General features: G+C 43.7%; 1 protein-coding gene across 1 annotated transcript in view; it reads left to right on the forward strand.

Moving 5' to 3' along the window:
• The window catches only part of Bag4 (BCL2 associated athanogene 4), a 40,980-nt gene that overhangs the window by 21,745 nt on the left and 4,485 nt on the right, over positions 1-14,750 (forward strand). The window contains exons 2-4 of the mRNA XM_008847760.2: positions 5,389-5,493; positions 12,433-12,687; positions 13,975-14,226. Of these exons, the coding sequence (XP_008845982.1) occupies positions 5,389-5,493; positions 12,433-12,687; positions 13,975-14,226 (612 nt within the window). The remainder of the gene's footprint in view (positions 1-5,388; positions 5,494-12,432; positions 12,688-13,974; positions 14,227-14,750) is intronic.

Consider the following 14,750-nt stretch of genomic DNA (forward strand, 5'->3'; position numbering starts at 1 on the left):
TGAAGCTTTCTCTTCTCGTTTCTAATTGGCTTACTCAGCGTTTCCCTTCCTTCTTCATTTCAGCCTGAGTATTCTTCAATGTTTCTAACTCTTTTCTGAATTCATTCAGAACTTTATCCCTATCTTCCTTCAGTTCTTTGATTTCTGTGTATGTTCTTTAAATTCACTGAATTCTTTTATCATGTTTATAATTGTTCTTTTGAGTTCCATGTCCTGCATTATCTCTAGGGGGTTCTCAGTGTACTCCTGTAGAGGACTCTTGGTATTTGGTTGGGATATATTATTTTGGTTTTTCAAGTTATGTTTTGTTTGTGATTTTGACATGTGAATTTCTTTTGTAGTTTCCGATTCTTGTGTGGGACTCAAGCCTTCAAGTTTAGGTCTGCTTCTTATATGCCTTTGTGGTTTACTTTTTGGGCTTGAAAGTCTAGTTCATCTAAGCTTCCGGGTAGAGGACTCTTGGTATTTGGTTGGGATATATTATTTTGGTTTTTCAAGTTATGTTTTGTTTGTGATTTTGACATGTGAATTTCTTTTGTAGTTTCCGATTCTTGTGTGGGACTCAAGCCTTCAAGTTTAGGTCTGCTTCTTATATGCCTTTGTGGTTTACTTTTTGGGCTTGAAAGTCTAGTTCATCTAAGCTTCCGGTTCTCTGTTTTGATTTTATGTTGGAGTGGCCAGATTGTTTTTGTCTTCAGGAGTTCCCACAGAGGCCCAAGTCAGATGAGGATCAGATGCTCTCAGTCTTTCTCCTAAGGTCTGGATCCCTCCAGGAAAGATTTTGCCCTCAGGAATTTGGAGGTTGGACGGGCCTGGGAGCAGGGCCCAGGAATAATGCTGGTCTCAGACAGCTGGTGGCCGTACCACCCAGAGATGCAAAGGGAGATGGGGGTGGGAATGGGCCCCAAGAGCTCCTGGGGACTACACTGAGGAACTGGGTTTTTCTGGATGCAAGGGATCAGGAAGCAGTGGTCACCCTAGGCCGAGAGGTTGGCCCTGGTATCCAGGAAAGAGGCTGGCAGTGTCCAGGAAAGAGGCTGACGGGTTGTGCAGCCCAGGGAAGCAGAGGGATGTGAGGGCTGGGTTTCTTTTTGGTGGTTGCCCTTGAGTTATTCCACACTTTTGAGCTCCTATCATTCCTTTTGTGAATTCCCAAAGTATTTCTTCTTCGGAATAGTTTGCTTTTCTATGTTTATTAGGGCAGAGGATAAAATTGAGAGTGACCCTCCTCCTGACCTAGGATCTAGAGAGCAACCTCTTACAGACTCAGGGTTTTTATATTTTTCTTCCTTCATGGAGGGAAAGGGGTTTGGGTAGAATGTGGGTCTTACTGGGAAGGACAGGTACAGGGTGGGCTTCACCATTTTAGGGAGGGCAGTTGGATGATCTGCAGTCAGTTGGACTCTGGTTCTGGGGGTGCCCTGTGATTGGGATTGAGTCATAGCAGGGGACCAGTGAGGTGGGAGTTGTGAGCTGCTGTCACGCGACCAGAGAGTGGCAGTTATGTGAGGAGCATTCAGGACCTAATATTTCTCAATCAGTATGTGTTTGCTCGTGGATTTGGGCACATGAGTTTGGGTGCCCACAGAGGCCAGAGGCATCAGATTCCCCCTGGAGCTGGAGTTACAGGTAGTTGTGAGCCTTCCACTGCATGGTAGAAACTGAACTTGGGTCCTCTGCAAGAGCAGTGTGCACTCTTAGGTGCTGAGCAGCCACCTACGGCCCCTAGATACTAATTTTTAAAGGAATAAGAATTTTAGGATTTAATTTTCTCATTTCTAAACCCTGCTAAAGTTGCAGAAACAGAGCGTGCTTCTCCTTTTACTGATTATTAATTCATTTGTATGCTGCTTGTACTGCAAGTATTCAATATATCCAATGTACTTTAATGAATCAGGTTTTTTGTTGTTTTTTTAAATGCCTATGCAATGAGCCCCTTCTTCTTGGCTTCTAATGCCTTTGGACATGACCCACTGATTTTTTGACAGCTTCTTCTGATTTCTTACAAGATGTCCCAGGTCTTTCTGTGTGTATACTCACTTATACCCTCAGCCACTGATTTAAGAAACTTTTTTGGGGGGTGCGGGGGCAAGGGGCTGGAGAGATGGCACAGTGCTTAAGAGCACTGGCTGTTCTTGCAGAGGACCCAGGTTTGGTTCCCAGCACCCACATGGCAGCTAGCAACCCTCTGTAACTTCAGTTCCAGGGGATCTGATGCCCTCTTCTGGCCTCTGCGGGCATTGCACGACATGGGTGGACTTACACACATGGAGCCAATACACTCACAGAGATAAAATTAAAACAATAAAATGTTTAAAGAAAAGTGAAGTTCGAGCCAGGCAAGGCAGAGGCAAGTGGATCTCTGTGCGTTCAAGGCCAGCCTGGTCTACACAGTGAGTTCCAGGGCAGCTGGAGCTACAGAGAGACCCTGTCTCAAGAAAACAAAGGAAAAAAAAAAAGTGAAATTGTTCTGGAGAGTGAGATAACCTTGCTAAGGAGTGTATGTACTCACTAGCCGTGCTGAGTGCCTGCCTGAGATTTATAGTAGTAAGTCTGAAATGAGACCAGAGAATCAGGTGTCCTGGTACATAAAACTGTAATACACCCAGTTACTATGGAGGCTGAAGGCTGGGGATAGAAAATTTCAGACCAGCCTAAATAATGTCTAGGGATGGAGCTTACTGGTAGAGTACTCACCTAGCATGCACACAACTCTGGGTTTAATCCCTAATACTGGAAAAAAAAGTGAAACTAGAGAGCTGTTTGTGTTTAAACTGGGTTTGCATTCTGCAAAGAGTATCTGAAGAGGGCTATGCCAGGGAGTACGGCGTGAGGAAGATGAGAAAGAAGTGAGGACAGGACTGTGTGGACAGTGGTGGTAAAACCCAGCCTTCTGAGAAGCAGTGGGGAAGGACAGACCTCTGGGGTGAGTCAGCTTCAGCCCTGGTCTTCTCATATACTTTAGTCAGGGATTCAAGGTCTTGGTAGAGTGTAGATGTCTAAAAACTCAGGGATGAGACCCTGGGTTTGATCTCCAGCACGACAAAAACTTACAAACCGGGGCCGGGAGTGGTACTGCACGCCTTTAATCCCAGCACTGGTGAGGCATAGGCAGGTGGATCTCTGTGAGTTCAAGGCCAGCCTGATCTACATAGCGAATTCCAGGCAAGCTGGAGCTACAGGGAGACCCTGTCTCAAAAAGACCACCCCTCCCCCCAAACCCTCATCTTTAAAGGAAATAAAAATGGTTTATTGTAAGCCAAAACTATACTTACACTATAAAGTTCAAATTAAAATAACTTCAAATAATAAACACATGTATTAAACCAATCCGTGCTTTGAAAAGCTTGGTCTAGAGAACTATTACCACAGTTTATTGGTTTATTGCAATTTAGTTGAAGACAAAGGCTGAAGAGGTTTGCTCCTAGCTAGACTTACTCCTTTAGGAGGTAATTGTTCTATAGCAGCTGCTGAAGCTGAAGTTACAGGCTCCAAACAGAAAGCTTAGCTTTAAGGAGAGAGTACCGGATATGAAAGCTAGCGTGTGGCCAGGTGGGCCACCGTTGGGGGAAGCAGAGGAGGGAACTATGGAGGAATGCTGTTTCCTGGCTTGCCCCCCAGGTTCATATTCAGCTCCTTTCACAGGCCCACCTGCCTAGGGATGGTGTCAACCTCTGTAGGCTGGGCCCTCCTACATCAATTAGCAATGGAAAGATGCTGCACAGGCCTATCTGATGGAGGCAGTTCTCAGGTGACTCCAATTTGTGTCAAGTTGACAATACAAACTAACCAGTAGCCAGGTAAGGAAGGAGCTTGTAGTAAGCAGGAAGTAATAGTTTTATGTTCCCAAGTTGTTAGGTAAACATTATTGTAAGTAGGAGCTAGTAGCGTTTGCTGAACAAATGAAGTTAATACAGGCTGAATAGTGTATCTGAAATGCTTGGGACCAGCAGTATTTCATGTATGAGATTTTTAAAAATACTATACGTTAGCTGGGCGTGGTGGAGCATGCCTGTAGTCCCAGCACTTGGGAGGCAGAGGCAGGCGGCTCTCTGTGAGTTCGAGGCCAGCCTGGTCTACATAGTGAGTTCCAGGACAGCTGGGGCTACAGGGAGACCCTGCTTCAAAAAGCCGAAAAAAAAAAAAAAAAATACTATACGTATATTTATTTGCATGCACCTGATTAATTATTTTGAAAGCAGAGCCTGACTGAACAGGAAATTCGTTTATGTACACCTTTTACATACAGCTTGAAGGTAACTTTATACAGTATTTTAAACAAAACTCCTATGTTTTTGTTTATTTCTTTTGTTATGCTGAGGATGGAACCCAGAACCTTGAATGTACTAGGCAAGTGCTCTTCTCCTGAGCTCTACCCCTGTGCTGCATTTTGACTGCAGCTCATCATATGACATCAGATGTGGATTTCTCCTCCTGGGATGTCATGTCAACAGCACTCAAAAGCATCAAGAGTTTAGAGCAGTTTCTATTTCAAATCTTTAGGCATGCTTAACCTATAATGGTGAGTTAGTGACTACAAATGAATAAAGGCAAACTGACATCTCTGGCTTTGCTAATCATCTTGACATAGAACTTTTATGTCTCATCTGAAATGGTGGCATTGCTATACCACATAAGAACAAGCTTTTCCCAGATACTCAATAGTTCTTTTGTTCTAAGGCATGTGATTTACTATGTATCTCTACAAGTTTAACAATGATTATACGGCTTTATACTCGGGTTTCAGTTCTGTCTGCTATCCTTGTTCATTGCTGTCATCCTGCCTCTTGTTAGAGGCATATATATTGCTCTCTGTTATTAAAAGTGAGTTGAGGGATGGCTGGAGAGATGGCTTAGTGGTTAAAAGCACTTACTGCTCTTCCAGAGAACCTAAGTTCAGTTTCCAGCACCCACATGGTGGCTAAGACCCAATCTTAACTCCAGTTCCAGTATCCATTGCCCTGTTCTGGCTTCCACTGGTACTTGTACACATGTACACATACATACATGCAGACAAAACACTCATGTACATGTAAAAAAAGGTGTTTTTGAGACAGGGTCCCCCTGTAGCCCCAGCTAGGCTTGACTCTATATGTACACCTGGCTGGCCTTGATCTCACAGAGATCTACTTGCTCTGCCTCCCAGGTGCTGGGATTAAAGGCATGTGCCACCATGCCCAGCCACAGAATTTTTTTTTTTTAAAGTGAGTAGGGCATGATGGTACATACCTGTAATTCCAGCACTGGGGAGGGAGAGGCAGGAGGAACATAGGCTTGAGGCCAGCCTTGACAGCGTAGCCTGCTTGAGGCCACTGAGAGTACATAGGGAAACGGTCTCAAAACTACAAAATGTTATTTTAAATTAACTTATTTTCCTTTCTTCCTTAGGACCAGTCACCATATCCTGGCTATAATTCTAACTACTGGAATTCTGCACGACCTAGACCCCCATACCCAGGTACATACCCTGTGAGGCCAGAGTTGCAAAACCAGGTATGGTTGAAAATTGACAGATTTTTCTGAAATTTTCTTTCTTTTTTATTGTAGGGTTTTTTGTTTTGTTGTTTTACTTGAGACATAATTCTATGTAGCCCAGGCTGACCTTAGATTCTATATAGTTGAGAATGACCTTGAACTTCTTGATCCTGCCTTCTGAATTACAGGCTCTGCTGCCACACCCAGTTTTATTCAGTTTGGGGGGGGTCAAACCCAGGGCTTCATGAACATTAGATGATAGGTAAAGTAGGCCATGGATGCATCCGGTTGATGGGGAGAAAGCACCAGGACACAGATAAAACTCCATTGGAATAGAGTTTATTACCATGGAACACATGGGACAGATTCCCTTCCGGGCAGGGAAAATGTCTGCCCAGGTTGTAAGCTGGGGTCTTTTAAAGGGGAAGGCTTCTGGGGGTTGCAGAAGGAGGGAAGATAAATTTTTAAAGTTGGGGCGGGTGGCGGGAGAGCTGGAGTGTTAAAACCTGCCCGCTTTAGAGGTTAAAGGGGAAGCCTGCTGTGTTGACCAAACAGTGGAGAAAAGTCTGCTTCTCTGGACTTCAAAGACCAGGGTGCTTATCAACTTGGTTCCCTTTTCTCAGGGCTTGTGAGGCCCTATTGGTGAGGGGGTGGGGTTATCTGAACCTTAACATTAGACAAACACTTTTCCAAGCTTAATTTTTTTTTTGAGACAGGGGAGACAGGGTCTCCCTGTAGCCCCACCTGTCCTGGAACTCACTCTGTAGACCAGGCTGGCCTTGAACTCACAGAGATCTGCCTGCCTCTGCCTCCCTAGTGCTGGGATTAAAGGCATGTGCCACCACACCCGGCCCCTAAGCTTCAAATTTTAAAATTGTTTTATTCACATATATTAATTATACATGATGAGTTTCATTATGATACTTTTATTTTCATACATGTACATGAAGTATTTTGATCATATTTCACCCCATTACTCTTATATCCCCCTCCCAGTCCCATTTTTTTCTTTTTCCTTGTTGTGGGTTGAGTCAGAGTCTCATTATATATCATAGGCTGACTTAGAACTTACTGCGTAGACTAGGGTGGCCTTGAACTCACAGAGATCTGCCTGCGCCTCTGCCTTCTGAGTGCTGGGATTAAAGACATGTGCGACCATACCCAGCTCAATTTTTTTTCTTAATAAATCAGTTTATTTTCAGAACCTGTAAAAATTTCATGGTCCTGATACTGTGCTTTTAAAAAATCGAATGAACTTCATCAATCTGTTTTTAGCTCAGAGATAAAAATTTAGGCAGATACTACTTTTAGCAAAGATAGCTTGAGCCAGAATTGACACACACACACCCCCCCCCCCCCCCGCTCCCTGCAAGACAGGATCTTAGATATCTTAGGCTGGCCAATCTCAGTTACATAGCAAGTTTGAGCTAGCCTTACATGAGACCCTGTCTCAAAAACAAACAAAAGACTAGGTCTGTCTATTGAAGATGATTGTGGCAGCAGTGCTGCTAGTGACCGGCCAGTGGAAGCCATGCCCAGTGATGACCCTGAGTCATCTGGTCCAGATTTTTGCTGGCTGTACCACAATGGGAGTGTTGCACAGCTCACATTGCTTGCAAGTTTCCTCATGGCTAATCTTAGTTGTCAGCTTGACAGCTGGGAAGAGGGAACCTTAACTGAAGAATTTCCTCCATCAGAGTGACCTGTGGGTATGTCTGTGGGAGATTTTCTTAATTCCTGGTTGATGTGGGTGGGCAGTGCCACCCCTGGGCAAGTGGCATATGCTGTACGAGAAAGCTGGCTGAGCATGAACCAGAGAGATCAAGCCAGTAAGCAATGCTCTGGGGGTCTGCTTCAGTTCCTGCCTCCAGGTTCCTGCCTTGAGCTCCTCCCCTAGCTTCCCTCCATGATGGGCTGTTGCCTGGAAGTGTGAGATGCAATAAACCCTTTCTTCCCCAAATTGTTCTTGGCCATTGTGTTTATTATAGCAACAGAAAATCAAACTAAAACATTTGCTGAGCTGAAATAAAAGATTGATTGCGATTCTGGTATGAAGCTGGAGAATGGCCCTAAATTCTTCAAACCAAGTGATGCTGCCATTATTGATCCCTTTCCAAGCAAACCCATGTGTTGAGAACTTTTCTGACTAAGTAGGGGTCCTTTTTGTTGTTCCTAATGTGAGATGGATGGTTATGGATATTTAATCAGTTACTTTTGGCGGGGAGGGGTCTTTGAGACAGGGTCTGCCTATAGCCCCAGCTGGCGTGGAACACACTACTGTGTAGACCAGGCTGGCCTCAATCTCACTGAGATCTGCTTGCCTCCCAAGTGCTGGGATCAAAGGTGTGTGCCACCACGCCTAGCTATATCAGTTTTTTGTCACTGTGATTAAAACACTGACCCAAAGCAGCTAGAGTAGGATATTTTACCTCTAGTTTGTGTTGACAAAAACTAACCACCATTGACCCCTTGTCAGCTTGGCACACAAACACATTGCTCCTAAACCATAACCTTTCTTGTTTATTCCCAATATTTCATATAAATATCACAATATGAAATACAGTCCAACTTTTAAATTTCACAGTCTTTAAGAAGTTCAAGTTTAAAAGTTCAGTGTCAGTTTCAAAGTCCAAAGACTCTCAACTGTGTGCTCCTGTAAAATAAAAAATAGATCAACATACTTTTTATTCCAAAAGGGATAAACCAGGTACAGTTTTAGTCAGATTAAAGCAAGACCTAAATCCAACGGTGTAAAAAAGTTCAATGTCCAACATCTAGGACTCACTTAATGATCTTCTGGGCTACAAAGGGCTTGGGTAGTCCTACTTCTCCAGCTCTGTCATCTGCAGCACACATAGCTTGTCTGATAGGCTGCACCTTCACAAATGACCTCTCACAGTGCCAAGCCTCAGCTGTTCTTCATGGCTCCTTCATGCCTTCAAAACTAGTACCACATGGGAGACTATTAGAATATTACTAAGTTTGGCTTCTAAGCTTGACATGATGCTCCTGGATGACGACTTCTGTGTGCTAACCCTGAGGAATACTTCCAAGAGCAGTTGGCCTCAATGATGCTACTCTCTTAACTAATCACAGCTGACCATTCCCACTAAAGCTTTATGTATATATTTTTTTATAAATGTTTTGCCTGCATGTATGTAAGTGCATCATGGAGTCAAGAAGAGGCCATCAGATCCACTGGAACTAGAGTTATGGATGTTTTTTAGCCACCATGTAGGTGCTGAGAAATGAACCTGAGTCCTCTGCAAAAGCAGCCAGTGCTCTTAACCACTGAGCCATCTCTCCAGCCCCTTCCACAGATTCTTAATACTACACAAACAGCCCTGATAAGTCTTTGCCTCCTTTTGAAGCTCACAAGGTAGGTCTCCATAATCTGCATCGCTCTCAGCATTATCTTCCGAGCTCAGTAAGCTCTAAGCACTCACCGGCTTTTCTAGTTCAGAGCTCCACAATCCTCCCCAATTCCCCTAATCCCCCCAGTCCTCCCCTATCTCCCCCAAAGCAACATGGTCAGGTCCATTACAGAATATCCCACTCTCTGGTACTGATTTCTGTGTCAGTTTTTCTGTTGATGTGATAAAACACTGACCAGAAGCCATGTCTCCAGCTCCTTGTTTTATTTTTCAGACAGAGTCTTACTATGTAGTCAGCTAGCTATACTCAAAATTCTCTTGCCACAGTGCTAGGATTGCAGGCATGTGCCAAAACAGCCATTTTAGACGTGTATTTTTAAACCTTAAGGTGAAAAAGATTGAAGATAGTGATGCTTATAGGAAAACTTGATTAAATGTTTTTACTGTTTGTTTTGCTTTGTTTCGTTTTGTTCTGTTTTGAGACCGAATCTCCCTGTAGCCACACTTGGCCTGGAACTCACCACATATGGTTGTTAGCTGCTGTGTGGGATCTAGGAATGGAATCCTGGCCCTCTGCAAGAGCTGCCAGTGCTCTTAACCGCTGAGTCATCTCTCCAGCCCTATACAATATATTTTGATCATACTTAGATCTCCTCCCTGATCTGCACCTTGCCTTACTACTTCCTGCCCAATTTAATGTACTCTCTCTCTCTCTCTCTCTCTCTCTCTCTCTCTCTCTCTCTATATAGAGAGAGAGAGAGAGAGAGAGAGAGAGATAGATAGATAGATAGATAGATAGATAGATAGATAGATAGATAGATAGATAGATAAAGGCAGATAGAGTCTAATTTTGTATTCCCAAATGTCCTTCAGTGTGGGTCCATCCACTGGAGCCTGGTTAGCCTTCTAAGAGTCCCATCCTTGAAACAGAACGGCTTTCCCCCTCCCAGCAGCCATCTGTTCTGATAGTTCCTCAGGTAGGGTTGTGGTTTCTTACCCACTTTTCCATGTCTGTGCTGGGATTTCTGTTCGGTTTGAGCTTGCATGGAACTTGTGCATGCTGACACCATTTCTGTGAGTTCATATGAGTAACTGACCAGCTGTCTGGAAAACTCTTGTTTCCTTATGGTCATCTACTGCTCTTACAATCTTTCCACCCCCTCTTCTGCAATGATCCCTGATATAGGTGTCCTGTTCAGGGATAAGCACTCTGCAGCCTCTTGTTCTCTGCACAGTGGCCCATTGTGGGTTTCTGTGTTAATCATCATCAACTGCATAAGGAGAGTTGAGCGATGCATTAGTCCCACCAAGTGTGGAGGAGCGCATAGATCCAGGGAGGGAAAGGATCCCTGTGGTCTGAGGAAGCCTGGGAGTAAGATGGTGGTACACCAGTACATCTCAGGGACAGGAGCGTTTGTTTGTTTGTTTATTTATTTATTTATATTTATAGTTGTGTGTCTATGTGTGTGTTGGCGTGCAAACACGTGTGAGGGGAATTCCCCACAGAGGCCAGAAGAGGATGCCAGATCTCCTTAGCTGGAGTTATGGACAGTTGTGAGCTGCCTAAGATGGGCCTGGAAACCACTCTGGTCCTTCGCAAGAGCAGTACTTGTTCTTAACTGATGAGCTGTGTCTCTAGCTCGGTTGTACTATTTTTTTAAAAAAAAATTTATTATTTTTATGTGTATGTGTGTATTGCCTGCATGTAGGTAAGCGCACCCGTGTTGTACAGTGCCCGAGGAGGTCAGAAGAAGCTGTCGGATCCCCTGGAACTGGAGTTACAGGCAGTTGTTAGCTGCCATGTGGGTTCTGGAGTTTGAACCCAGGTCTTCTGCAAGAACAGCGAGTGTTCTTAACCACTGAACCATCTCTCCAGCCCCAGTTTTACTATTTTTAAAAAGCTAAAGTAGGGCTCAGTGAGTAAAGTACTTTGCCGTGCAAGCCTGATGACCTAGAGTTCAGATCCCCAGAACCCATGTAAAAGTTGGATGCAGTAACACACATCTGTAAGCCCAGTAACCCCTATGGGGACATGGGAGGTGGAGACTGCCAGAGCTGGGAGCCAGGGTAGACAGATAGCTTGGTATATGCAGCAGTGAACAAGATGCTGTGTCAAAGTGGAAGGCAAGGACCTACATTCTAGGTTGTCCTCTGACTTCCACAAATGTGCCGTGACACATGCATGCCCGTACTCACACATGCACACACATAATACACATACATCATATGTGCACAGAGCTAACAGAGAAATTAAGATTACGGTGGTAATTTTAATTTAGGGCTTACCTTTAATATTATTTGGAGTATTAAAAAAGCCCAAAGCAGTCTACTCTGTAAGCAGTCTATTGAGTCCTCTGTGTTATTCGTTGTTGGTATTATCTGAGAAGCAGAGTTATGGCATAGTCCAGGGAATGAACTGTAGGGCCAGACCTGGGTTCAGTTCTTGAACCTTTCATAATACTTACAATAATATAAATAATTATTTTTGGTTGAGGATATTACATACCAGATACCCTGATAAGTCATTTATTCATATCACCTCATTTAATTTTCATGATAATCCTGCAGAGTAAGGTTAGGATCTTCATTTTCCTGCTGGAGAAACTGAAGCTAAAAGTAGTTAAAATATAAAGCCTATTATAGAATGAAGTCTTTCTCTATAATTTCCCTCCTTTTCCCTTCTGTTTGTTAAATCATTGTATTTCCTTCATCTGGTCCCTGAGGTTTCCTTGAGTCTTCCTTCCCAGTTTATGATCACAAGTCCTCCTCTGATGGGAGGCGTAATTGTTAAGTGTTTTTTTTTTTTTAATTGTTTCATTGTTATTATTTATTTATTCTTTGGTCATTTGAGACAGGGTCTCTCCGTAGCTCCAGCTGTCCTGGAACTCACTATGTAGACCAGGCTGGCCTTGAACTCACAGAGATCGCCTGCCTCTGCCTCCGGAGTGCTGGGATTAAAGGCATGTGCCACCACACCTGGCTGTTACTTATTTTATGTGTATGAGTATATTGCCTGCATATGTGTAAGTGCATCCATATTGTGCAAAGCCCCCTGGAGGTCAGAAGAGGGTGTTGGATCCCCTGGAACTGGAGTTATGGATGATTATTAGCTGCCATGTGGGTGCTGCAAACCGAACCTGGGTCCTCTGCAAGAGCCGCCTGTGCTCTTAACCCCTGAGCCATCAAATCATAGCACTTGGGAAGCAGAGGTGGGTGGATCTCTGTGAGTTCAAGACTAGCCTGCCTTGAACCTGTGAGTTCAGGTTAGCTGGGGCTACAGGGAGACCCTGTCTCCAAAAAAAAAAAAAAGAAAAAAAAATTTTTTTAAGGCTGTAATATCACTCCATCTCTCATTACAACACACTCTTCCATTGTAACTGTACAGTCATAGCCTGAGTTCAGTACATGGCATATGATTACAGCAGGTGGGAGAGAAAATGCTTCACAGGCTGCTTAGGTGTTCAGATTTCCAGTAGTTACTGATTTTTTAAAAAAAAATTTTTTTCCCAAAGTTTTCAAGGTTGGACATTAAATTGGGGCATCTTCAACCCGTTCAGCTTTTTTCCTCAATTTTGTTTTTCAGAGTTTGAATTCTTATACAAATGGAGCATATGGCCCACCATACCCTCCTGGCCCTGGAGTAAATACTGCCTCATACTCTGGGGCTTATTATGTACCTGGCTATACTCAAAGCAGTTACTCCACAGATGTTCCAGGTACTTATCGTTCACCTGGTAACAGCCCAACCCCAGTCTCTCGTTGGATCTATCCTCAGCAGGACTGTCAAACTGAACCACCTCCTCTTAGGGGGCAGGTTCCAGGATATCCTACTTCACAGGTAAGCAGTTTTCTATTGTGGGAAAAATGCAAATGCTGCCTCTAGAATTGTAGAAAGTGGAAAGTCATGTATTTACATTAGTACCAATTTAAGAAAACACTACAACCAGCTATGGTGGTACACTCCTTTAATCCCAGCACTCAGGAGGCAAAACTGAGTTTGAGGCCAACCTGCTTTAAAATAAGGGCCTACCAGGGCTGCATAGCGAGATTCTGTCTAGAAAAACAAAAGGAAAACACTACAGATGTTCAGAGATTTTTCCACAAGTGTCGATGCTTAAATGTATTTTGGCTGAGTCTCATAATCATAATTTTTTAAATTCTAGATTTTGTTTGTGTGTGTGAGAGAGAGAGAGAGAGACAGATAGGGGATGGGGCATGTGCGACAGTGCACGTGTAGATGTCAGAGGACAACTTTGTGCATTCAGTTCTCTTTCTACCTTTCTGTGAGTTCCCAGGGATTACACTCATACTGTAAGGCTTGTGCACCAAGTGCCTTTATCCAGAGTCATCTCACTGGTCCATAAATCATAAAATTTTCATGGCAAAAGAAATCCCTAGAGAGTTGTTACTTGAAGTTTCCCTGATTTAGCCTTTTTCAGTGCTGTTAGGTTTGTTTATTTATTTATTTATTATTTATTGTCTTTTTGAGACAGGGTCTCTCTAGCCCCAGCTGTCCTAGAACTCGCTAAGGAGACCAAGCTGGCCTCCATCTCACAGAGATCTGCCTACCTCTGCCTCCCAAGTGTTGGGATCAAAGGCATGTGCTACCATGCCTGACTAGGTTTATATTTCTTAATATGCTATGAATGATACCATGTTTATTTCTGTTTATTTCAAGGGAAGTTCTAATATGTCTGTTTATAGGATATGGATTCATTTGTGGTATCTTTGGGAAATAATTGCTTCATTAATTGAATTTTAGATCTCATTCCTTCTTTTTGCCAACTCTGCTCTTGATGTTTTCAGAACTAGGCTTTCTCAGGTGTGGGAAATTATGGTAGTTAATTAACTAAGGTTATTAGCATCTCAAGATCCACCTTGCTGTTTTCATTATTTTTGTTCTTGTGGTTTTGTTTGTTTTGTTTTTTTAATCTTTTGGAGACAGGGTCTCCCTCTAGACCCAGCTGGCCTGGAACTTGCTATGTCAACCAAGCTGGCCTTGAACTCAGAGATCTGCCTGCCTCTGCCTCCAGAGTGCTGGGGTTAAAGGCATGCGCCACCACACCTGGCCTGTTGTTGTTTTTAAGCAATAACCACCCAGCATAGTTTTTCCTTCCCAATCTAGAATGCTGGAATGACCTTGCCCCATTATCCTTATGGGGATGGTAACCGTACTGTGCCACAGTCAGGACAGACTGTCCGACCGCAAGAAGATGCATGGGCTTCTGGTGCTTATGGGATGGGTGCCCGTTACTCCTGGCCCTCAGCTACACCCTCAGCACCACCTGGGAATCTCTACATGACAGAAAGTGTCTCACCATGGCCTGGCAGCAGTTCTCCTCAACCACCTCCATCACCACCACCCCAGCAACCTAAGGTAGGACACCTTCCAAATGCTGTCCTTTGATCTCCAGGTAATTAAGAGAACACAAAATGAAACTTCTCTGTATTGGTGTGTGTTAAATGGAGACTACTTTCCCAAAAAAACGGTGATTACAGCCGTATAACATAATGTCATCCTAATTTATATTCTGTTTTTTTTTTTACAGACCTCCCCCCAGTGTTTTGAGACAGGGTCTCTCTCCTTATAGCCCCAGTTAACCTGGAACTTGCTGTGTACACCAGCTGGACTTAATCTCAGAAAGATCTGCCTATCTCTGCCTCCTGGGTGCTGGGTTAAAGGCATGCCATCCAGGTGTGAACCTGGAGATAACTTTATTTTGGGGGGATGCTTTAGGTTTTAAAAAGAAAAAAAAAATGCTTATTTTCTGTTGTGATACTATCTGAATATTAAATAGAATTAAAAATTTTATTTTAGAGGGCTGGAGAGATGGCTCAGTGGTTAAGAACACGGGCTGCTCTTTCAGAGGACCGGGTTTTGGTTCCCAGCACCCATATGGC

This window comes from Nannospalax galili, unplaced genomic scaffold (genome assembly GCF_000622305.1).
Source record: "Nannospalax galili isolate Female #2095 unplaced genomic scaffold, S.galili_v1.0 scaffold924, whole genome shotgun sequence".
Classification (NCBI taxonomy): Eukaryota; Metazoa; Chordata; class Mammalia; order Rodentia; family Spalacidae; genus Nannospalax; species Nannospalax galili.